The sequence below is a fragment of the Kwoniella shandongensis genome, chromosome 10, assembly GCF_008629635.2.
Source record: "Kwoniella shandongensis chromosome 10, complete sequence".
NCBI classification, from domain to species: Eukaryota; Fungi; Basidiomycota; class Tremellomycetes; order Tremellales; family Cryptococcaceae; genus Kwoniella; species Kwoniella shandongensis.
This window is the reverse complement of record NC_089296.1, coordinates 542845-566243: the sequence shown is the minus strand read 5'-3', so window position 1 is coordinate 566243 and position 23399 is coordinate 542845. Positions and strand designations below refer to the sequence as shown.

At 50.5% G+C, this 23399-nt stretch overlaps 8 protein-coding genes across 8 annotated transcripts; 5 read left to right on the top strand and 3 right to left on the bottom strand.

Moving 5' to 3' along the window:
• Positions 1–186: 186 nt before the first annotated feature.
• On the top strand, positions 187–988 carry CI109_105626 (uncharacterized protein; the record flags this gene model as incomplete). Its single annotated transcript, XM_032003519.1, has 3 exons — positions 187–388; positions 608–821; positions 892–988. 3 exons carry the CDS (start codon positions 187–189, stop codon positions 986–988), a joined length of 513 nt encoding a protein of 170 aa, XP_031862377.1.
• Positions 989–1418: 430 nt separating this feature from the next.
• CI109_105625 (uncharacterized protein) lies at positions 1419–4112 on the bottom strand (the record flags this gene model as incomplete). The annotated part of the gene is made up of 8 exons (XM_032003518.1): positions 1419–1547; positions 1628–1723; positions 1786–1910; positions 2024–2257; positions 2322–2367; positions 2421–3290; positions 3355–3905; positions 3992–4112. 8 exons carry the CDS (start codon positions 4110–4112, stop codon positions 1419–1421), a joined length of 2172 nt encoding a protein of 723 aa, XP_031862376.1.
• A 502-nt stretch (positions 4113–4614) lies between these two features.
• CI109_105624 (uncharacterized protein) lies at positions 4615–8571 on the top strand (the record flags this gene model as incomplete). Its single annotated transcript, XM_032003517.1, has 8 exons — positions 4615–4730; positions 4806–4887; positions 5044–5457; positions 5508–6292; positions 6347–6489; positions 6540–8030; positions 8091–8279; positions 8348–8571. 8 exons carry the CDS (start codon positions 4615–4617, stop codon positions 8569–8571), a joined length of 3444 nt encoding a protein of 1147 aa, XP_031862375.1.
• Positions 8572–9366: 795 nt separating this feature from the next.
• Positions 9367–11293, top strand: CI109_105623 (uncharacterized protein; the record flags this gene model as incomplete). The annotated part of the gene is made up of 7 exons (XM_032003516.1): positions 9367–9518; positions 9733–9942; positions 10073–10162; positions 10232–10429; positions 10549–10833; positions 10911–10992; positions 11129–11293. The coding sequence occupies 7 exons, from the start codon at positions 9367–9369 to the stop codon at positions 11291–11293; spliced, it is 1182 nt and encodes a 393-aa protein (XP_031862374.1).
• Positions 11294–11592: 299 nt separating this feature from the next.
• Positions 11593–14642, bottom strand: CI109_105622 (uncharacterized protein; the record flags this gene model as incomplete). Its single annotated transcript, XM_032003515.1, has 14 exons — positions 11593–12013; positions 12140–12325; positions 12382–12395; positions 12455–12547; positions 12604–13014; positions 13070–13212; positions 13272–13303; positions 13358–13455; positions 13512–13762; positions 13822–13889; positions 13943–13955; positions 14021–14293; positions 14385–14569; positions 14632–14642. 14 exons carry the CDS (start codon positions 14640–14642, stop codon positions 11593–11595), a joined length of 2199 nt encoding a protein of 732 aa, XP_031862373.1.
• A 1240-nt stretch (positions 14643–15882) lies between these two features.
• Positions 15883–17954, top strand: CI109_105621 (uncharacterized protein; the record flags this gene model as incomplete). Its single annotated transcript, XM_032003514.1, has 8 exons — positions 15883–16035; positions 16104–16194; positions 16258–16310; positions 16368–16450; positions 16512–16539; positions 16601–16724; positions 16790–17042; positions 17108–17954. The coding sequence occupies 8 exons, from the start codon at positions 15883–15885 to the stop codon at positions 17952–17954; spliced, it is 1632 nt and encodes a 543-aa protein (XP_031862372.1).
• A 561-nt stretch (positions 17955–18515) lies between these two features.
• On the bottom strand, positions 18516–20071 carry CI109_105620 (ketol-acid reductoisomerase, mitochondrial; the record flags this gene model as incomplete). The annotated part of the gene is made up of 6 exons (XM_032003513.1): positions 18516–18717; positions 18783–18994; positions 19058–19303; positions 19375–19696; positions 19781–19869; positions 19928–20071. The coding sequence occupies 6 exons, from the start codon at positions 20069–20071 to the stop codon at positions 18516–18518; spliced, it is 1215 nt and encodes a 404-aa protein (XP_031862371.1).
• A 463-nt stretch (positions 20072–20534) lies between these two features.
• CI109_105619 (uncharacterized protein) lies at positions 20535–21828 on the top strand (the record flags this gene model as incomplete). The annotated part of the gene is made up of 9 exons (XM_032003512.1): positions 20535–20551; positions 20603–20633; positions 20693–20725; positions 20778–20863; positions 20943–21170; positions 21227–21285; positions 21339–21426; positions 21486–21559; positions 21626–21828. The coding sequence occupies 9 exons, from the start codon at positions 20535–20537 to the stop codon at positions 21826–21828; spliced, it is 819 nt and encodes a 272-aa protein (XP_031862370.1).
• Positions 21829–23399: the final 1571 nt, after the last annotated feature.

Genomic DNA, 23399 nt, shown 5'->3' with positions numbered 1-23399 from the left:
TCATCATTAGCACGGGGGGGGGCTCCTCGTGCCTACGGTACAACAGAGTATATAAATGAACCAATCACTTGATGTATCTTCTCACCTGTTTCTCTTCTCTTAACATTACATCAAGAAGTGCTTTCGACGCCACCACCACCAAGTTTCTCTCTCTTTCAATTTCAACACACTCCATAGACCGCCACAATGGTATCAGCTCGTGTCGTCAAGATCACCCACACAGTCTTGTTCACCCTCGTCTTACTCGCATCCGTGATATGTCTGGGTATATCAGGAGCGTTGGTGGGACATTATAACAAAGAAGGATATCCTCCAGTTCACACTGGAGCATATAGGGATAGGATCAGGATTACACTGGTAGCGAGTGTATGGTCGACGGCCTTTGCGAGTGAGTAAACTTTTGTCCGGGTGGGTGGGTGGGCCAAAGAAATATCAGACGGGCGGGTGGGTAGTTACCCCCACCCCACTCATCCTCTCAATTCGTATTTCCACCCAAACGGCCTCCACTGCTTCGACCCCGAAGCCCACCCCTCCCTATCCCACCGGCACCACAATCTGTTTCACCCTTTCTCTCCAAGATCAAAGCTAATACACTTTCCACCCCCAGTCATCCTCACAATAGGATTCCAGCTCTTCGGCGACAACATCGCTTTCGGCTTACTCCCACATCTCATCCCCGTCGCGATCGGTTTCATCCTCTTCATGATCGGAGCGGCCTCCCTTACCGCTTTGACAAACAAGATTGATTGTGGTTTGGCCGGTCAGACATTCTCGAAATGTGGTGTTGTCAAGGGTTTGGTGGTGATCAGTTGGATCGATACGTGAGTGCTATCCCTCGAAGGGAGCATATCTGTTGGCTCACCACGCTGACTCTACTTGTCTTTCTTTCAGTATCCTCCTCCTCATCACCCTCGTCTTCATCATCACACTCTGCTTCATCGCTCGAGGCCGATACGGTGTCCACAAGTCGACTCTCTACGCCGACTAAGCGAAAGACCCCTTCGCCCAGCTGGATAGATTGATCGTTCGGTTGTGGGAAAAGAAGGAGCAGGAGGGGTGGTGTTCAATCTGAATGCATAGTGAGGACGGAACGCGGACGAAATCAGCTGCATCGTATTAGCCTTATAATTAGTCTGAAATGTCAATATAATTCATGCATGATCATCGAACATGGTCAAACGTGGAGCTTGGCATTTACTCAATACTTCGACTATTAAGACATGGTTGAGGGAACGTTCATCATCGTGCAGTAAACAAAGTGCGCAGTCCGAGTACAGTGCGAAGACAAGTTGCTACAGTGATACATCTGTTTTTCACTCAGATTACTACGCATTTATACCCATCTAGCTGCAAGACATACAACCCTCTTTCTACCACATGCTACAGTCAATCAATCCCTCTGATAAAGTCAAGGATGATCAAAATCCACTGGCACTCCCGCTACCACTCATTGTGGCATCCATCAACATTTGAGGTCCTTTGAGAATCATGAACTCTCCCTCGTCCCTTGGTATAGCGTGGAATACCAATCGAGCGACAACCTCACCCTTCAAACGAATAAACACATACGAGTCAGCTTTGCCGACCGATGCCGATAGATGAGTGTGAAGAAAGCGACTATACGCACCAGCTCTACGAAACAAGCCACGACGATCAACCAGATCACGACCCATGTGATCCTATGTGCTGCTCTTTCGTCAATGTACTCGTGCATGATTTCCAGCTGATCAAATGCATAGCAGAGTTAGCTAGATCCTTGGATCGATGAGATAACATCACACTTACCAGATCACCAGCTACAGAAAGACGGTCGTTGAGGACTTGCACTCTGGGTCCAATTTCGAGGTATTCGTGGATGGCCTCGTAGAGAGGGAAGAGGGACGCTTCGGACCAGAAGAGCTCAGGTGTATCTGTAAGGGAGTGGAGACAAATCAGCTCATATTCGGTGCCAAGTGTTCACACAACCCGGTTTATCACAAGATCCGAGAAGCATCTTGCCAATGAAGGGTACAACCGAACTCACCCAAGATACCTCCAATCAAGTTCACATCCATCCTGAGCTTGAACAACCGTCCAGTCATCTTCAAAGCCTCTCTTCTCGTCAACTGCAAATGTCCAGTCGTCGACAGTTCTTTCGGGAAAGACGCAGTAACCGCCAATGTCTCTTGCATGACTGATTCGTAAATTGACAGCTTGTTGGATTGGGCGATGGCATGTGCAAGGGAAAGCTTGAAGAGATGAGATCGGGATTTGAACGCTGCGAGGAAGGGTAAAAGTCAGCCTACTTTGCCGCTGACGATACACAGAGGTGTATGACTCACTGAACATGTCGTTGTAGATTCTCGGATTCTCAGCCTCGGGATCGTGCTATCGCTTCTTGTCAGCTCAAAGGTTATTGTATGTAGCAGCACGCCACTCACGACATAGTGGAACTCCTCGACCTCCCAATCGTCCTCTTCCAAACCTCTGATCCACGTTCCGGCAGTCTCACAATCATCCATGATCTCCTTCTCCTCCCCTTCTCCGAATCCAAAGAACACTGAAACGCCATAGGAGAAGAACACAGCTTCCGCGACGTTGTTCTGCGTTTGCGTGGAGTGAGATTTCCTTCGTCTATTCGCAGGGGCCGGTTGTGTCTCCGGATGAGGATATCTCGATGTCTGTCTCTGTTGCTCTGGGTTTGGGGACTGAGAGTCGGAGTCGACATGTGAGAACGTTATTGCTGGAGCGGAATCTTGCGAGTTGGGCAAGTTCTCAAGCTCATTCTCGAGTACTGAGATTTCCGATTCGGACTCCAGACCTGGCGAGGCGAGATCCTGGGGCGACAAAGCAGTCGCAGGGACATGTTCCAAATGTCCCGGATGACTTGTCGACATGTGTGTACCCAGTTCTGATCCTCCATGATGACCCGTCTCTTGATCTTGTACGGCAGCTTGCACACCAACCTCTGCCTCTCGTCTCAGTCCCAAAGCACCTTCTTCGAAACCATCACTCCTCTCCAAAACCTCCTGTCTCTCTTCGATCTCCTGACTTCGTTCTTCCTCGCGGCCGAGCTCGACGTCCAAAGACGACATCATGTTGACGGGGCTTGGAGGTGAATTCGATAGGATGTATTCAGATGGTGTAACCTCGTTGGGATCCTCTCGAGGGAAATAAGAATCGTTGTATCCTAGATCTTCGGCCATGGTCATTCGTTCCAGTAAAGAAACACCACCTGGTGATTTGACGACCGGTGAAGATCGCACTCTGGTACTTGCGCCATAACCAGGCAGTAAAGGTAAGTTGTAGACCTATGTGTCAATATAGAGAATCAGTACAACGCAGAAATATCGGAATATGTGTGCGACTACTCACGGCATAAACACAATCGTCAAACACTCTCACCACGCCCACACCATGTTCTCTCTTTAAGAACGCTTGGAGCAACTTCAAACGGTACCCTTCGGCGGTAGCATACGCTGTCAACCTTGGCAATTTGTTCTCCTCCCTCTCTCTCTTCGTCATCTTTTCCGCATCGCTCCTCTCATCATAAGGTCCATGACCGCCAAACGATCCACTCGATATATGTCCTCCTCTGTCTCTCTGTGATGCAGCAGATGATGATGATGGACCTGGAATATTTCGTGGAGGAGGTAGGGTAAGATTAACTTGACTTCCCATGGGTGATTGGGGGAGAGGGGCGAGTTGAGGATCTTCGGGTAAGAAGACATGTCGTTCGGTTGTTTTGGACGTTCGAACAGGCAACGATTGTTTGAGCTGTCGAGCCGGTGTACCCTTGCCCAAGGGGGAGGGTATACGAGGTGTGGAGAGATTTCTCAAATGGGCAGGGAGTGAGGCGAGTGAAGATGATGTAGAAGGTGCGAGGGGTGCACCTTGTCGTAGATTCGAAGCGGTTCTAGCGAGACCTGCAATAGCACCACACGGAAAGTTAGCACTGCATCTAGCATCGAAAATGAGATGCTCGTTGTCAGGAGGACAAGGAGATACATACCCGGGAGTGTACCTGGATTTCTTCGAGGTATTTGTGCTGGACTCGAGGTCGATCCGCCGGGGTTAACGGCAGGTTTTGACCCGGCCAGAGGTCTGGAAGGTGCAGCGTTGGGTCGTGACATTGTGAGCGATGATTCTTTCGTAGAGATGCCGCGCCGATGGTTGTAGGGACGACCTTGAAAGAAGCGAGGAGTCAAGGTAGTCTTATCTAGAGAAGCGTCAAGAACACAGATGAGGCGTGTATGAACAAGTTGTGTGCAAAAGCACTGAACAGCCGTTGCGACTTTGCATCGTTAATCTCAATCTCAAAAGGGGGAAAGGGTAAATTACAAAACCCAGTTCTAATCACATTACAATCTGGTTTTGTAATATTTTAGTGTTATTGTAATGGTTGACCCTGAATCGAGGGAATGGCCCGACGTCAGCGAACCACATCATGCAATCAATCTCCTTCCCACCTCTCGGTCCATTCACAACGCCTCCTCTGTCTATCTCTCATATTCACATCACATCTGTCCAACCTCTTGCAAACTGAACATCAACTCTGACTGATACCTGTCGACTCCTTCATCTTGGTTTTGCCTCACTTGCTATCGTCCTATCAGCAGCCCCAACTCGCCCAACATGGCGTACGTGGCCGTCGCAAAGGCCCTTTACGAGTACACAGCTCAGGACCCAGAGACCGAGCTCTCGTTCAAAGAGGATCAAATATTCTACATCATTGAGAAAGAGGATGATGAGTGAGTCTAATGTTTCGTCGCCCCGACTGGCTGCGCATCGGATGTTTTGCGGCTGACGAGAGGCGGTGTAATCAGGTGGTGGAAAGGAAAGGCAAAGGATGATAGTGGAGCGATGGATGGGGAGGTCGGGCTGATACCGGCCAACTATGTTGAAGAGGTGAGTGATTTTTCGTTAGGGATCAGATCTGCTCGAGCCAAGTGGTTCCCGTTCAGCTGGATGAGAGGAATGCTATCCGCACCTCACCGCCTTTCCGCTCCGTAGCACTTGGTCTCCCGACTTGTCGTATGCTAATTTAGCGCAAAACTCTTTCAGATCCCCGCTGTCAACACCACTCGCGCAATGTTCGCATATGATTCCACCTCCCCCGAAGAACTCTCAATGCCGGATGATGCTCTCCTCCAAGTTTTTGCCATAGAGGAAGAATGGCTTCTCGTCCAAGTCGACGGATCCTCCGATACGAACCTCGGTTTCGTCCCTCGCAATTACTGTGAACCACTAGACTCATCCGCGGAAGTCGAGGTCGCTGATGCTGCAGACGCTGCGGCCGAGGTGGAGGCCCAAAGACATGCTGAGAGGGAGAAAGAGATTGCTGAAAAGCAGCGACAATTGAAATTGAAGGATAAGGTGGAGACCTGGAGTATCAGCGAGCTAGATGGGAAGAAGAAGAAGAAAGGAACTTTGGGTGTCGGAAATGCAGCAGTCTTCTTCGCCTCTGACACGGACAAGGTGAGCAATACACTGCCAGAAGCGACGCAGAGATACTGACAGTCGAATAGTCTGCTCCCGTCAAGCAATATCCCATCACCGCTCTCACTTCCGTCGCCCAGACCTCGTCGAAGACCCTCTCGCTATCCTTTTCCACCCTCCGAGAACCCCTTCAATTCCACTGCGGTGGCTCGGATACAACCAAAGCTATCCTCGCAAAGCTTGAGTCTAGCAAAGCCGCTGCTGGTGAAGCTCTTGAGCTTTTGAGCGAATCTCAAGCAGGTGCCGCATCCTCCGGTGATGAGCGCGAGGACGAGCCAGCTCCTGTCGCTGCTACCTCGGCTCCCGCAGCTCAGCCCAGGGGCGTCCGTTTCGCCCCCTCCCCAAGCAGTCAGCCGACCGCTACTGTCCAGTACGACTTCGACGCAGATGGTGATGACGAATTGACCGTCAAGGATGGAGAAATTGTGACTGTTTTGGACAAGGAGAATGATGAGTGGTGGCTGGTCAAGAACTCGAGGGGCAAAGAGGGTGTGGTCCCCGCCGCCTATGTGCAATTGAATGACGGGTCGGCTCCTGCTGCTCAGTCAGAGGAGGCTCCCGACAGCGATGACGAGAGGGAACGAGAGGCAGAGGCTGCCGCTAATCTCCAAGCGGAGAGGTCTAGACAAGCAGAGGCTGCCGAGGAGGAGAGGAGAAGAATCCAAGCTGCAGCTGAGGCTAGGCGAGACCAAGAGGAGGAGGATAGACGGCTGGCATTGCAAATCGAGGAGGAGCAGAAGGAGCGAGCGGCGAGGAAGGCTATGAGACGACAAGAAGAGGAAAGGAGGAGACGCGAAGCCGACGCGCAAGCTGCGTAAGTGCAGCGACACCAGTTTCCTAAGGACTGTGTAGCTGACATTCGAAATAGACGGGAGAATGCTCGAGCTGGAGGGCTGCAACCGCCCAAGATTACGAAAAGACCGTCCAACAACGACGTCGCGGCTGCTGCCAACCGTTTGCCAACACGAGGTCACAACGCCCCTGTCAGACCTCCAGAGAACAACCGACCTAGTGAGTAGCTTTATCTACATAAAGCCTGATAGCCTCTGACCTAGTTTTAGAGCCGAATCCGCAAAAAATCCGAACTTGGAGCGACAAATCTGGGCAATTTAACGTCGAGGCCGAGTATCTTGGTCTCAATGGGAACAAGATTCGTTTGCACAAGCTCAACGGTGTCATTATTGAAGTGCCTCTGGATAAAATGTCGAGCCGAGATGCCGAGCTTATCCGACGGCATGAAGCCAAGAAGCAACAACGAGCCCTTCCGGATGAGGACGATGTACCGTTGGGTCAGTCAAACGGTCGCGGAGCGCCTTCACGATCCTTCGAGACCACAAGGAGATCTGCTCCGGTAGATGAGCCGATTCCAGCTGAGGCTATGAGAGCTCCACCTCCCAGAAAACCCCGATTCGATTGGTTCGAGTTCTTCTTGTCAGCTGGATGTGATATGGACGATTGCACGCGGTACGCTACCAACTTCGAGCGAGACAGAATCGACGAGGCGATCCTGCCGGATCTGGAGGCTGGTACCTTGAGATCTCTAGGTCTAAGGGAGGGTGATGTGATTCGGGTCAGAAAGGCGATCAGTAACAAATTTGCAAAGAAGACACCCGAACAGCAAGCTCAAATCGACCTGGATGCGGAGTATGCTCGTCAATTGCAAGAGCATGAGAACAGTGGAAGTAAAGGTCCCGCACCCGTTCCACCTCCTGGCCTCTTCACCGGACCTGATGGAAAGCTGGCAAACAACACCAGACGAGGGAGACCTGAGAAGAAGAACACGGGACCGGAGACCGTTGACGCTGCTGCGATTGCGGCTGCATCCAACCAGTTGTCAAAGACCAGTATTGCTCCTCCTATTGCACCGACACCGCCACCTCCCCCTCCTGCCGCTGCCTCTCCTCCACCTGCAGAGGAGAAGGAGAAGAAGCCCGCGGCTTTAATATCCGGCTTTGACGACGATGCTTGGACTATCAAACCCAGTTCGAAGCCAGCGTCTCCTGCACCTACTGCCGCTACTTCCTCCCCGGCCGCAAATATCCCGGCAAGTACAACCGATTCTTTACTTGCTCAGATCAACGCATTGCGACCGGCGAGCACAGGGTTGTCACAAAACAATACCGGGGGAAGCTTCGATCGGGTCTCTCAGATGGTTGGACAACCTCGAGCTCCTGTTCAGCAGGTCCAGCAATCGCCCAACATCGGCCAGAACTATGGTCTCGGTGTCCAGAACACAGGTCAACCTATGGGTCAGATGTATGCTCAACAAACTGGGTTCCAACAGCAGCAACAGCAGCCCAATCTCAACGGGGCTCGAGGTCCTCTCGCACCTGTTCCTTCGAATCAGGGTCTACTGAACCCAATGCAGCCTCAGGCGACAGGAATGTTCATTCCCACCAGGGGTCTCTCGCCTTTGGGCCAACAGCAGACGGGATTCCAACCCCAGGGTATGATGGCGCAACCTACTGGGATGATGCCTCAGCCGACTGGATACCAAGCCGGCTTCCAGCAGGGCTACGGAGGCCAACCGCAGCAAGTAGGACTCCAGCCAAGTGAGTAGGCTTCTCTCGATGATGGTATTGTTTAGCTGCTGACTGGGCTCGTGCATCAAGACTTCACAGGATACCCCGGTGGCATGCAACAGCCCCCACAACAATCGTCTTTCAACGCTGTTGCGAGTATGCAACAACAACCTCAGCAGTCTCAGCAACAGGGTGACAAATTCGCGCCTTCCAATATCTTTGCGGCAATGAAGAAGACAGAATTCGGAAAACCCGAGGAACAGCAACCTCAGAATGCTAGTGAGTGTGCTTTCCGTCATCATCGCGGGGGTTAAACAATGAGGCTAACGAATTCGGATGACTATCAGACAAATACGACTCGCTGAGACCGTTGACCACTGGATATAACGGTGCCCCTGGAATGATGCCCCAACCAACTGGGATGATGATGCCTCAGCAGACCGGGATGATGCCGCAACAACAGACAGGCATGATGATGGGTGGCGGTATGATGCCCCAGATGACGGGATACAACCCGATGATGGGATATCAGCAACAGGGTCAACAACAGAACCCATATGGTTATAGATAGGAATGGGCGGAGGGAGGAGAGTATGATCATTTGTGCTAGTGTATGCTTTGTATAAAAAGGGTAAAGTAAGAGAAGAAAATATGTCTATATACCTAGTATGATTGGACGGTAGCCAATCGTCATGGATGGATTTTATGCGAATTGATTTTGGATGAGATGGGACAAGCGAGATTGGGTAATGTTCGAATGAGGAAAAGGGGGTCGGTCGGGAATTGCCGATAAGCCGCTTATCTGGTCTCGCGTGATACATGAGTTTCTTTGGCGAAAGACTCCCATTTGTCCTAATGATGCATGAAGGAAAGCGCATGCGTGCATCGAAGTCTAGGTCCGATCTGATAGGGACTGGGATATTCGATCGCCCTGACCAGGCAACGTGAAGGATCGATTGGAACAGGAAGTAAAATTGGGGTCAACTGAACCGATTCCTTATCTCTAACGATACAAAAAAGGTACGAAGAGAGACGATGGCTTGGGTTGTAGTTTCCCGTCTACACGCTAGTGGTACGATGACGATTGGAAGTGGTAATCGTTACGAGATGATGTAGCTTTTAATAGCTCTCGTTCGTAGCCAAGGGCAGACGGCATGGTGTATTGCAGAGCGACCGGAAGTCCGGATACTCACCACGTTGTAAAGTTGCGTTGACGACTGGCACTAGCCTTTACGCAGGTTGAGATAAGCAATAACTTATAAAAAGGGATCCAGTACATCATTTATTGTCAGATTATTCGTCTTACTGTTCGTTTTGCTCCAAAAATCTGTTGAATCGGTAATCTTGCAGCGAGATAAACTAAAAGATGGTCGCCCTCACTGCTCTCTTCACGCTGTGCGCGGCACTAGTCGCCCCTCTCGGCGCTATCGCCTCCCCTACTCCTGCTCCTCACGCTCAAGATGAAAGAGGAATGGAGAAGAGATGGTATCCTATCGCACCGAAGGTCATGATCGTTTCGTGAGTTGCAACGACGAAGAATCTTGCTCGTGGATCAGATCGTCGCCATTTCCTTCCGGACGCTTTTCGTCCCACCACTTCCTCCCCTCTTTCCCAAGTCAGCTCCGTGCGGCTCTCTGTCGGGGGGTGCCCTACCTGTTGCTTCCCCTCTTCGTAGAGGTAGCAAGCTTCATTGTGTTGCATCGCTGACCTATTCTCTCTCGCCGCATCACAGCATGTTCGCCCCCGAAGACGTGTGGCGCAAGAACCTCAACCTGAGCCAAAACGTCACCTTGCCAGGATTATCTCCTCTTTTCCCAAATGTAGGATGTAACGATGATGGCTCGATATGTCATATGGTCACCGGGGAATCGGAGATCAATGCGGCTTGTTCAGTCATGTCGGTGTTGTTGGCATCGGAATTTGACCTCCGCAAGACTTATTTGTGAGTGAGATCAGACGTTCATTCGATCGGAATGTACGAAACATTCGCTCGTCAGGCAGTCGCTCCGAGACGACTTGAGTCGCCAGTTTGACTGTAATGGTAATGCTGATTTGATGCAACGTGGATATAGCCTTGTCGCTGGTATTGCCGGTGTCAACCCTTTCACCGGTACCCTCGGTTCAGTCGGATTCGCACGATACGCCGTTCAAGTCGCTCTTGCGTAAGTACGATAGCCTCCAGGCAATAAAGTGCCACTTAAACCCGCTGATATCCTTCTGTTTGTCTCCAGGTACGAGATCGATGCTCGTCAGATTCCCTCGAATTGGTCGACAGGTTACTTCCTCTTCGGTTCGGACGAACCTGGTCAACCGGCCACTACGATCTACGGGACAGAGGTGTATGAGCTGAACACGAACTTGAGAGAGACGATTATGGGTTATACCGATGGAGTGACCTTGAACGATACAGCGACTGCTGCGGCTTATCGGTGAGTACCTCGACCACACTATAGTGGCCTTCCACCGCTTCCCTCCTCCCTGTTTTGCTTCCCTTTGCAAGTGTCGCGTACAAACGCTCGGTACTGACGCAGCTTCGCTTGTCATACAGCGCAAACTTCGATTACTCCCCCGCCAACCAACCTCCCCAAATCTTCAAAGGCGACGTGTCCACCTCTGACGCCTATTTCGCCGGATCCATGCTCACCGAGGCTTTCGGCAACATCACTCAAATCTGGACGAACGGGACTGGCGAATATGCCCTCACTGCTCAAGAGGATAATGCCACTTTCGAAGCTATGGTCAGGGCTCATACGGCTGGTAAGATGGATTTTGGAAGAGTGATCTTGATGCGCACGGCGAGCGATTTCGACCGAGCACCACCTAATCAGGAGACGTAAGCGCGACTGCTGATCCTCAATGGTATGCCGCGATTGAAGTGCTGATCGCATTGAATGTTCGTTCCCCGTACAGCGTATTCGCATTCGAGACAAACCAAGGTGGTTTCAGTCCTGCTATCGCCAACATCTACGTGGCTGGACTTCCTATCGTCGAGGTGAGTTTCGAGTTGGTCGCAATCACTCGATCACCAGTGGAAATGCCACAACCGATGAGCGAGCACTGTTCCGTCTCGCTCCAGGCTCCCGGTTCTGAGTTGGACAAATTTACTAAGTACTCCGTAACGCCTCTAGGGTATCATCAACGATTGGGACTCGACCTTTGCGGAGGGTATCGACCCCCAATCCGAATGGTCATACAACGCCGATGTGTTCCACACTCTCGCTGAGCGAAAGCGAGAGGTGAGGGAATTCGAGAGGGTCATCAAGAGATCCAACATGGCCAAATTGAGGCGATAGTGAGTTTTTCCTCATTAGGTAGAGCTACTGTAGTCAGGAGCTTAAGGACAGACCAGAATGTTCAATCGGATTGGATCACGAACACGGTTTGCGTAAAAGAATAGATTTATAATAGTGTTTTTGAGACACAAATAGATATAATGCATCGCGTGTTACTGTATGCGACGAACGGCTGGCTCACTGAATCACATGCGTGCCGGGATCTCGCACCATCCCTATATTCGGTCCTGACCAGGGTGTCCCTTTGGTATGCACTGCATTGCATTGTAAGTTCGATATATTCACTAGCATAGTCTAGTCTACGAGCATCCCCCGGAACAGTATCCTCCACCAGCCAAACCACAACCCCAACAACTGATCGCTCCATAACCTGCACTTGTCATGCCTAATGTCACTATACTCATAACTCCTTCACCCAAAACAAACCCACTCGCCACAACAATTGCCAACAGGGGTGTCTCGCCGGATTTACTCATCTTAGCAGATCGATATGCGATATAACCACCTATCAGACGTGCGATGGAGAAAGAGGGCGAGTTGAGGAATCCCACCGCGAAGGCGATACCCGATGGGAGATGATCGATGAGACGTGATTCGGGGAACTTGTGTCGGAATGCCTTGATAAAGCTTATAAAGGCGAATAACAGACCGAAGGTGATCATGAATGAGATTACGTGGGAAGGGAGATGACCTTTGTTGAGCAGTCGGGCGAGGTTCAGCCTGCGCAATCGCAACAAGAGTCAGCATAGATTCACGCAAAGTATGGGTCACCAAGTACTGCGAGGGAACCTTCCTCTCGTGGTCAAGCTCGATAAAAATAGTGCAGGTTGGAGCGATAGCACTCACCAAATACCAGCAGAAGGAACTGCAAATTGCGGTCCCGGGATTACATAGGTCGAGGTATAGAACTTGTATCCTGCAGTTGCGACGAAGACGCTGGCCAAACTTCCGATCATTTGACCGTAGAACTGACTTCGAGGAGACGCTTTGAGTAAGTGGCCCGTCTTGAGATCTTGCATCAGATCTCCAGCTCTATAAGTATAAGCATCAGCTTTTGGTCCCTCGTCGCAAACATCGCGAAGACTGACTGTTGTGCACCAGCCTAGGAAAGTAACGTCAGCCTGTACAAGTGCTCAGAGCTGGGTCACGAGCTGAACTCACCTCGGCTACTCCACCTGCGATGATGTTCGCCACGATGTTTCCCGGTTGAAGAACAACGAAGAGCAGCTGACTGATCTTACCGATACCAGAGACCTATGTCAGAGTACCAAGTTAGAAACCGGCCGAAACCAGCGTTTTATTCCACTCACTGGGTTCAGATCCGTCTCTCCCAAAGCTCGTACTCCGATGAGACTCAATACACTGGCCAAAACCAGACCAAGTGCAGTCGCCCAAGGATGTATACCGTCCGAACCAAAGACGAACCATACCAACCCCACACCGAGGACTGCACTCAGTCCCAAACCCCACTTTATCCACAACATCGGAACAAGCCTCTCTGGTGGTTCTGTCTCTGGATCATCATTCTCATGCTCGTCGAGAGGATCGAAGTAGTCATCATCTGTCAAGTCGGAATTTCGAGGTGACTGCGGTGCAGTAAAGACCTTCGGACCGGCAGATCGTTGACGATAATGTCGGATCAAGGTCGTGATGTGGTTAATGGTGATTGGAAGGAGCGAGATGATAGATTCGGCAATCATGATTGCGAGGGCGACCCATAGCTAGAAGTTGAGGATCAGCTTTCTGTTATGAACATTTGGAAGAATCGCGACTTACGATCCAACCTCGAGCACCATCAGTTGTGGAGGAGACGGGACCTGGCGCCCATCCAAGATGTTTTGCCAAAGGAGATAATACTGCCCATCCAACAAGCATTCCGATATTCATTGAAACGGTCACCGGGAAGCCCATGATGATTCCTGCAAGCATTATCGGTCGTTAGTGCCAAGGCGCACAATTACAAGGGGTCGGAGCTCACCTTGACCAACATATGACAACGATGGTGTGAACCTGTTGTGCTGTTTCAGCGGTAGACTGACGAGAGGGAAGAGCGGCGGAACTTACCACCACATCCAGCCAGCAGCCAAGCTAGTTCCGAATGGCAAGCTAAGCACATCAAAGATCGGGATCGCAAATATCACGGGGAACAAGAAGCTCAACACCTATGGTCTCATCAGCCTCGACTACGTTTGCTCAAAGAAACACATCAGTAGCGTACAGTCAAGCTTCCGCTGGCGAGGAAACTCCATCCTAGAGCCCACCATCCTTGGCCCGACATTATCTCGCTATCTTTTTCAATGTCGTCGAATCTGACATTCTCGCCTTCTTCTCGTCCACGACTTCGGTCTGGGGAGACGGACGAGGAAGAGCGAGGTAAGCGACGATAAGGACGATTAGTGTCGGTGTTATTGGTATCTTGAGAAGGAGGAGGGATTCGATGGAGTAAGGAGATGAGCTGAGCTGTGGCGGCTATCGATGTAACCTCTCATCAGCACGAACTTTATTCCAGATCGCTGATCATCACTCACTTCCGGAAGGGAAAACAAGCTTCTCTTTGACGATCACCTGTCTTCGCAGAGGAGCTGCAAGGAAGACGCTATGATGCAGATTAGTTTCCTCCTCATTGGGCACAACATTCTACAGACTTACCCAAAGAAAGCGACTGCAGTGATAGTCATCGTCAGCATATGCTATGGCAGCCAAAGTCTCTTGTTGTTTCCCACTCACCCGCCAAACACCACAACACCAAACTTGTATAACTCAGTTCGATCGGTTCCCTCCCATCCTCCTCCATCGTCATCATCTTCAAAGCCGGGATAATCCCTACCAATCCCGCAGCAAGGGGCATCGTACCCGTCGCCACTGCTGTCGTTTGCAACACAACGTTCTCTTGCGGTGTGAGGGGTTTGGAGGAAGGGAAGAAACGGGGTACGAGAGGGAGGACTTTGAATATTGCGAAGCCGAGTAGAGCTGATTGGAGAGACATCATTGATACCCATCCTGAACGAGCAGAGAGATGTTAGCTTTTGCTTTATGAGCCACTTGATTTGATGGATCAGGATGATGTTCGAAAGAAACCATAGAGACATACCCGTTTGTAATCCAAAGTATATGTTGGTCATACACAATACTACGCCAACTAGTAGCCCAACAAAGATCGCACGAAAGGTGAAATCGCCTTCCAAGGCCTCTTCTTCAGCTACCAAGTGATCGAATCCTTCATCATCGGATTCGACAGGGATCTGCGTTCGCAAGCCCCGGGAGGAGGGTGGAGAGCTAGCAATACGAACAGTGTGATCAGTAACCGACGAAGAAGGGATAAACAAAGGAGGACTTACACCGGATTCATGGTGTACACACCTCTGATACCGTTGTATTGAATCAAAGTCACTTCTCAGTGTAGTGGTCGAAGAGAGGAGTATGATATGGATAGGGGAGATGTATAGATCAACATGCACAGTATCTAGTCGTTGATATCGAGGTGGTCTCGTAATTATTATATTGGCAAGTTAGGTTACTCGTAATCGGTGTCCAGCAGCGGCGAAAGCCGAAAGCGGCCCTATGTGACACAAGCATGAACCCCGGTGGTCGGCGCATTCTGTCCGCTCAATCCGACATGCTTGCATGTCTTGCGCTACGACACCAAAAATCTAATGCTTGGACACTTTTAGTATCAACGTGTCGTGCTATACCAAACCGTAGAACTTGGAACAGTCCACAAAACGATAAACGCAGCTCTGTGAATAAGTTTTGACATCTGTATAAAATGTGTTCGACCAAAACAAAAAAGAAGTACACCGTAAGGGAGTCGAACCCTTGCCGCATCGAATTATTAAGAAGATGAATTCCCAAATGGCAACGACGCATGATACCGTTTCACCAACGGTGTGTTAGTTGATGTTTGAGCCAGATCCCTGGCACTTATGATTGAGTCCCGCCAGACCTTCCAATGGGAAGTCGGCCGACTGGACACAACTCTTGCACGTGAGATCCGGGTTCCGCGCGACTGCGTTTCAGGTGATTGATTTTCTTCTCGCTTCAAGTTAGTACATGTGCCTGGAGGGCATTGCTTCCCCATCAACAAACACAGCAGAGACAGAAACAGAAACAGATCAGCTCTCAAACATGTCAATGTGTATATGTACACTGATCATCATCCTCTCGTCAGATGACCACCTACTCTACCGATGACACAGATATAGTAAATCATCTAGCCTGATAGTATGCTTTATGCAAGATAGTGTATATTTCGTTCTCACCAGCCCACTCTAACGATCCCCCTTTCACCCCCCTTTGATGTTTCATCCTTTTTGCCCGTGTCTGTAACTGTACTAAGCAGAAAGAATTTTAGATCAGGGTCAATGTTGATTTCCTCTCACCGTGGAATCGGTCACCTTCCCTTCCACTATGGTACAATAGCTGTATTGCTCTTGTACACATTCACTACTTCTATCTTCTATCATACATTCATACGGTACATACGATACGGTCTAATCACATTCACATACACACTCTTTTCAGACACGAATCTTCCCACATATGAACAACGACAACAACAAGTACAATAGCAACACGAGACTACCATTATAATGCTCCTTCTCTCCACGCTCTTGTCAGCCCTTTTCTTACCGACCTTGACACGCGCATTCTCCTTCTCTCTCGGTTCAGACAAACCTACACAATGTGGGACGGTGCAGATAAACTGGTCTGGGGGTCAAGCGCCCTTCAGCTTGGTCATTATCGTGAGTCCACAGTGCAGCTCAATATCAACATAAACCGAGAGTCAACAGCTGACGCTTTGCATTCGTAGCCCGTATTCGACTACCCCTCGACTGTTTCCATCCCCGCTTCCAATTACGATAGTAGTAGCGGGACAGGCTCTTACACATGGACCGTCAACTGTGAGCACTCAATAGAATATGTGTTTGTGTGGTGTGTGTGACTTTTGGCTGATCCCTCTGCAGATCCACCAAATACCAGATTCGTCGCCATGATGTCTGACGGGACAGGGACAGGAGTGAGTTACCTCATCTTTCGTCCGAAAACAGATCTTGACTGATGATCGGATGAGCAGACTGGCGGTGTCTCTCCGCTATATACAGTCGGTAGTGGTACGACTTCATCATGCTCCTTACGAACGACCGACACCGATTTCTTGTGAGTGGTCATCGAATTCGAATACGTTACAATGGTTATCCAGTAGCTAACAGAACAACAGGTTCTACCTCAACCAAACATCTGTCACAGTAAGCGAAATTCCTTATCCACCGCTTTGGTTCCTCGCTGACATTCCCTTCACTTCCGTAGCAATGCGCACCTGTTGAGATCTACTGGGACCAGTCGGCCGTCACACCTGTCTCTATCATCGGTGCCATTCCCGGTGGACAAGCTTTCCAACTCGTCTCCACGAACAGCAAAACCTCATCATTAGGTGAGTTTGCACTAACACAATTGGGTTTCTAGGGAGTATTTGTTGACGCACACGAACCATCGTAGTATGGGACACGAACATCGCCTCGAACACGAATATTATCCTGGCCGCTTTCGATTCCGGCTCCCATGGTCAAGGCGGGACTAGCGATCTAATGAAGATTGGAGGATCAAATGATAACTCGTGTATTGATGACGCTTCGCCTTCGTCCACCACGGCTGGTGCGGTGGAGACCGGGACTAGGACGTCGGGTGGAGGTGGTGTGAAGACGGTCACAGCGATCACAACGGAAACGACTGTACCAAAGGGAGCTGCAGGGTGGGTCATACTCCCTCTCAATTTCACTTGGTTGTCGCGATTGGCTGATACAGGATCAAATATAGCCTTTCTACTGGTGCCATCGTGGGTATCGTCGTATCTGCTGTCGTCACTGTCGTGGCTCTCCAAATGGTCCTGTTCTGGTTCTGCTGCCGACGACAAGTCAAATCCCTCATCTACCATCGACGTGAAATGCGCGGACAAGAAGTCAAACCCGGTGGAGAAGTAGATCTCGGACTTGCCTCTCGACACTCAACCACCCTCGACGACCCGTATGCCAGTCTTTCGCCCTCTGGACGCCCTTACAGTATTGCTCGAACCCGATCGGTCGGGGATGAGTTGGATGCGGCATCTGATATTTCGCCTTTCTGGGACGGTGCGGCCATGCGAACGTCGGGTTCAATCTCGGGTTTACCTACTTTGCCAACTATAAGGACGGAAGATTCATCTTGGGATTTGGAACCCCCTCGTGCTCCACACTCTCAGACCCACGGTCGACATGACTCTTACGCAAGTATGGGCAACTCGATCGCAGAAACATACGCCGAAGGATCCCCATCATCCCCTTCTCCGTCTACCTTCTCACCCACTTCTCCTCTTGTAGGGTACAGACCTCCTCCATCGTCATCGACCCGATCAACATTGACAAAGGCCCAGATGGCCGCTGCTTTGTCGGCACATAATCCCGATCCATCCCCCTCGGGCTCACAATTCGGTGAGCGACTACCGCCACAAGAAGCGCCAAGTGGTGGGTTCAGAAGACATGAAGATGCAGGGAGGTTAGGGGACGAACCGCAAGAGAGGGAAGAACAGTCGGTTGAGGATTTGCCCCCCTTGTATAAACCCGAGTGGGAGACAGATAATCACCGTAGAAGTGGTACAGGTGGTGGAGGCGGTGAAGGCACGTCGTAGGATTAGAAGGACCGGTCTCCTTGCTATCATTTTCCCTTCTTTCCTCGTTCAACAGCAGTAGTCATTATTTGTGTAGTACGGACATTCTTTTCCGGTCAGAGTCGACCCTTGAGGGAACGGACACTATTTATATACACATGCACGCCGGGCATTCGGCCAACCTTGATCAACAGGTCGCCATCTGTAGCTTTTTATAAACATGCCAACTTTACAGTATCACCGAAGCTCAGGAGCAGGAAGTTGAAAGCTCAATTACCTGCATGTCGCCCCAATTTGTCGACAGCAAAGGGAAGAAAGAGGCATATGAGACCACTGCGATCCCCAATTGGTAGCTCTGCGTCCCGGGATTACACATATCTACTTCTATTCGTCTTGGATGTATGCTGCACTGCATCTGTATTTTCCACGGAATCACTTCTGGCTGGTGTGTCCAGTGTCCGATAGATGGAAGACTGATGTTACGGAGCGCAGAGATTGTATGCATGATCAAAAGCACTACAGACAGCAAGATGGATGGTAAATGATTCACCATCATTTTTGTTTTAGATACAAACCAGTCGATTAAAGCTCGTCCTTGGTAGCGTCGGGCCTAAGAGCTCGGACGGTCTTACCGGCCCTCCAGATCTCTTGGTTGTCAATCTCGTCGAGCTCCTTCTGGAGATCCTCTCGGTAGGTCTTTCGGGAGTTAAATTCGAGAGATCGTCGGGTCTCGGAACCGTCCTTAACGGACTTGTAAAGAGCCTCGAAGACGGGAAGGTTGGCCCTGAAGGAGCAAACAGACATTAGCGTACGGTTCCGTGGATGTATATTAAGGCAGGCTAAGCTCACTCCTTGAACTTGGGGGCCCAGTCAAGAGCACCTCGTCGAGCAGTGGTGGAACAGGCGTTGTACATGTAGTCCATACCGTACTTGCCGATCAAGGGGAAGAGGGATTGAGTGGCCTCCTCGACGGTCTCGTTGAAAGCCTCAGAGGGGGAGTGGCCGTTCTTTCGGAGGACCTCGTACTGGGCGAGGAACATTCCTTGGATACCACCCATAAGCTAGATCAAGCGAATCAAGAATCAGCTTATGTTTGACCTTCGGAAGCTGCGCGGTAAACTCACGACACCTCGCTCTCCGTAAAGGTCAGAGAAGACCTCCTTCTCAAAGGTGGTCTCGTAAACGTAACCGGAACCGACGGCGATACCGAGGGCAACAGCCTTCTCCTTGGCCTGACCGGTGACGTCCTGGTAGACGGCGATAGAGGAGTTGATACCTCGGCCCTCGAGGAAGAGGGTTCGGACGGTTCGACCGGAACCCTTGGGGGCGACGAGGATAACGTCAACGTCCTTGGGGGGGATGACGTGGGTCTATTTGCGAGAAACAGGATATAATCAGCATGATGAGACGTCCATCTAATGTTCGCAAGAAGTCTACTCACGTCATCCTTGTAGACAACGGAGAAACCGTGAGCGAAGTAGAGGGTCTTGCCCTTGGTGATCAAGGGGGCGATCTCGGGCCAGGTGTGAGATTGGGCAGCGTCGGAAAGGAGGTTCATGATGATGGTACCCTTGTTGATAGCCTCGGGGATATCGAAAAGGGTCTCTCCGGGGACCCAACCGTCCTCCTGAGCTTGCTTCCAGGACTCTCCACCCTTTCGGACACCGACGATGACCTTGAGACCGTTGTCTCGGGCGTTGAGGGATTGACCGTGACCTTGAGAACCGTAACCGATCATGGCAAGAGTGTCGTTCTTGAAGTAGCTGATTAGGGATTGCCGTGTAAGCGTAAGCGAGGTGCAATTGTGCTATGACGTGCACGTGGAAGGTGAGAAGCTTGGTACTCACTCTTGGAGCTTCTCATTGGGCCAGTCGGCACGCTCGTAGACCTGCTCCTTGGTACCAGCAAAGTCAAGAGTCTTGACACCTCGAGTGGCCTACAAATGGTCATCATATTAGCTTGAGGATATAGTTGATCTGGACAGAAGCACTCACACCGAGACGAGCAGCCAACATGGCCTTGGGGGACTCCCTGGCGAGGAGGGAGTAAGACCTCCTGGCGACCTGTCGGGTAGCCTGGGGGGCAGCGGTCTTCGCGACCTGCTTGAGGGCCTGAGCAGAAGATCGAGAGAAAGACATTTTGATGTGTTTGTTTGTTGAAAAGAAAGAGAGAAAGAAAGAAAGAACAGGTAAGGTCAGGATATAGGCTGAATGCTATTCAACGGTGCTGTTTGAACTGGGATTTTTGGATTTTCGGTTGCCTCGTCCAAGTCGATTGTGTTTTTTTTCCCTGAGTTAAGAGTTGTATGAGTACCGGGGCGGGGGGGGTTAATGTGGTTAATGTGGCACAATGGTGACTCGATCACTCAACCTTCGGCCGAAACCCCGAAATGTGGCAATTACAGGCTGTGATTGGTCACTTCTTTGGCCCCTCATTTAGTGGCCCCGCACAGGACAGATCTCGGCCACGTGGCGAAACACTCTCGGTTGTAAGCTTGCTATCATCGCTCGGTTCGATAACTCACAAGCAGCCGTCAAGGCGGTCATATTGTTGTCTTTCTGATGCTTCAAGGTCACTCGTGAAGACGCAACCGCAGTCAAGATGACAGTGAAGGCAGAGTAAGCTGACCTTGATATCTGAACGGGTGGTCCAGACTGACAGTCACGTAGACAAGATTTCTATCTCGATCCCTCAATTAGGGTGAGCGAGCTTCTCCTTCGTATAGGCATCGATTATGCTGATATACATCCATGTCGCAGGATTGGGTCCTGATACCCATCACCTTGATTATGGTGTGTTATTGTGCCCTGACCATTCAGGTATCTGTTACTCATCTTAGTATAGCTGCTCGTTGGTGTTCTACGACACTACGTAACGCAACTGCTCAATTCGGCGCCGAAGAAGCAACCTGCAGCAGCAGTACGAGAGCAGTAAGTTACCTACTTCTACAACGCATTCAGTCTCTATACCTTGCTTCCCCTTTCGCAAGCTAATCCATGTTTGCGACAGACGCGCCTTGGGTCGAGCGAACCTCCTTCGTGCCACTGCTCCACTTTCACCCCTCCCTCCAAGCCAATACAAATCCTTCACCTCATCTCTTGCTCGTGGACTATCTTCAGGAGAATATCTCAAACCTGCCCCTGCGTCGGAGAGTGAAGATGCCGGCCCTCAAAACCCATTCGAGAGTGGACAAATGGAAGGCGCTATGGACGGGATGAAGAAGCAGGCTGTGATGATGTGAGTGCGCAGCGAAACGTCGCAGAAATCATGATGACTGACGCGTTGGTTTATAGGGTACCCAATATGGTCATCATGCAATATATCAACGTCTTCTTTTCTGGATTCATCCTCAGTACGCGTCTGGGTATCTGTCACTTGCTATCACGCGCTCATGCTTGTTACTAGTGCGACTTCCATTCCCCCTCACGGCTGGGTTCAAGTCGTTACTATCAAGAGATATCGCCATGCCGGATCTCGATGTGAGATGGGTCTCGTAAGTATAGTGGTTTTTGGTCATCAGGGAGGCATTTCCAGCTAACGTCATATATGTAGCGCGCTCTCGTGGTACTTCCTCAACCTTTTCGGTCTCAACGGTGTTTTCAAGCTCATCCTTGGGCAAGATAACGGTGGGTTTTCCTTTCTTCTAACTTTGAGTTCATTGCTTTACATGCGCTGACTGACGTCCATCATAGCTGCCGTCGAGACTCGAGATCAGTCGGCTCTCTCTGCTTTGTCAGGTGCTGGTGGACCGGCCATGGCAGGTCCCGGTGCTCCCGACATGTCAAAACTGTTCAAGAGCGAAGTGGAAAACCTTGCTCTCGCTGAAGGGTTGTATAAATGGGTTGGAGATGGGATAGAAGATAGGGTGTTGAAGAGCTGGGGCAAAGTGATCTAACGCACGTGCGGTGGGTAAAATGCATAGATGCCAGTGTATCAGGGAGATTGCTGGTCAAGTAGCAACCAGACATTCGTATGGGTCTTGTGGAGAGATCATCTATCTGACATTGCACGTCTTTCAGCGACATTTGTTACTGATGACTCGACGACCGCGAGACACGATGCGGATGAATCGATATCTCTCGCATGACGATTTCGACTCTACAGCGTCATCAGCGAAGACGAAAATGCACCGCGTGTGCACGATGAACCCAATCTGAAACCCGAGCACTTGGCATCACGCAGGAAACAACTCAACTCTATTCTTAGTTTTGATTCCACTGCGAGGTCCCGCGTCGAGACAAACATGCTGCAAACGACTCCTCATGCTCACCGCGGGTGCCAACGGAACTCTGATCGTGCAGAGGACGTCTTTCGTTGGTCCGGCAACAGGAGATCTGTACTTACCTTGCCGAAGACACTTGGCGATATGAGCCTGTTCATACTAAATCGTGCCATGTCGTACTGTTCTGCTGACGAACATTTAAACGTCGAAATGAGACATTCACACCGCCTTGCAGTACACATGTACTCTTCTCTGTCGGGCATACTCCTCTAGCCAAGAGTTGCTTCCTCTCTGCTCTCGGTGACAACACATGATCATTTCTCATCCTCTTGGCCATCACAAACAGAACTTTGAGCTTCATCCGTGTCGAGGCAAAGTACGAGAGGAAGCACAAATCGAGTCGATTCGAATGATTTATCAGCTTTCACATGACGATGGTCGAAGATACAATGGACCCGAGGAGAAATGGGGCGAGATGAAAGGTATATAAACCCCTCGATCTGGGTCGTTGGATATCTCTTTTCTTCGTCGAACAATCAACAATCACCTCTTCACTTCACTTCTACTCGAGAACAAAATTACCAAATACATCTACCGATCGATGATCAACCAACAACGAACGGTTCTCGACTCGACACTCAATGCCTTTTTACGATGCGATACGATACGATACGATGCGACTCACTCGTTTGCGATACCGCGCTCGATATGATCGCTGCCCTGATGACTAATACGGTGAGTTGTACTTCTATCCACCCGCGCATCGACACCCTTCCACCTCCCCCTTCTTGATCATGGGGACTGACATCCTATCCGCTTTAGATGCCCAACCGCATCCGCTTTACATAGCAATCACACTGTCGACCTCGACTTCGACCTCGATACGATAAATCGAGCGACCGTCCAAGTGTCTGGCTATCCTATCGTCACACATCGAGCCCCGATACCAAACGTCGTGATGCATGCTCCCTCGAGCAGTGAAGGTGAGTACAGTGGCCTTGCTTGCGGCTGTATTTTGCCCTTTATGTTTTACCCTCATCCCGCATCCCGACTTCCGCTTATATCTCACCCTACTACCAGACCCCGCCCGTTGCCCCGTTGCAGCTCCTGGTTTTGCGGCTGTCTTTGTTCGGATCGTGCTCGCGATGGTGGCGTCGTCCTGCTCTCTCTTGTTCTACACTTTCTCACTTTTTTCTTCGTCAAACCCTCTTTTTTCAAAAACTCCTACCACTCAATGTCATCCC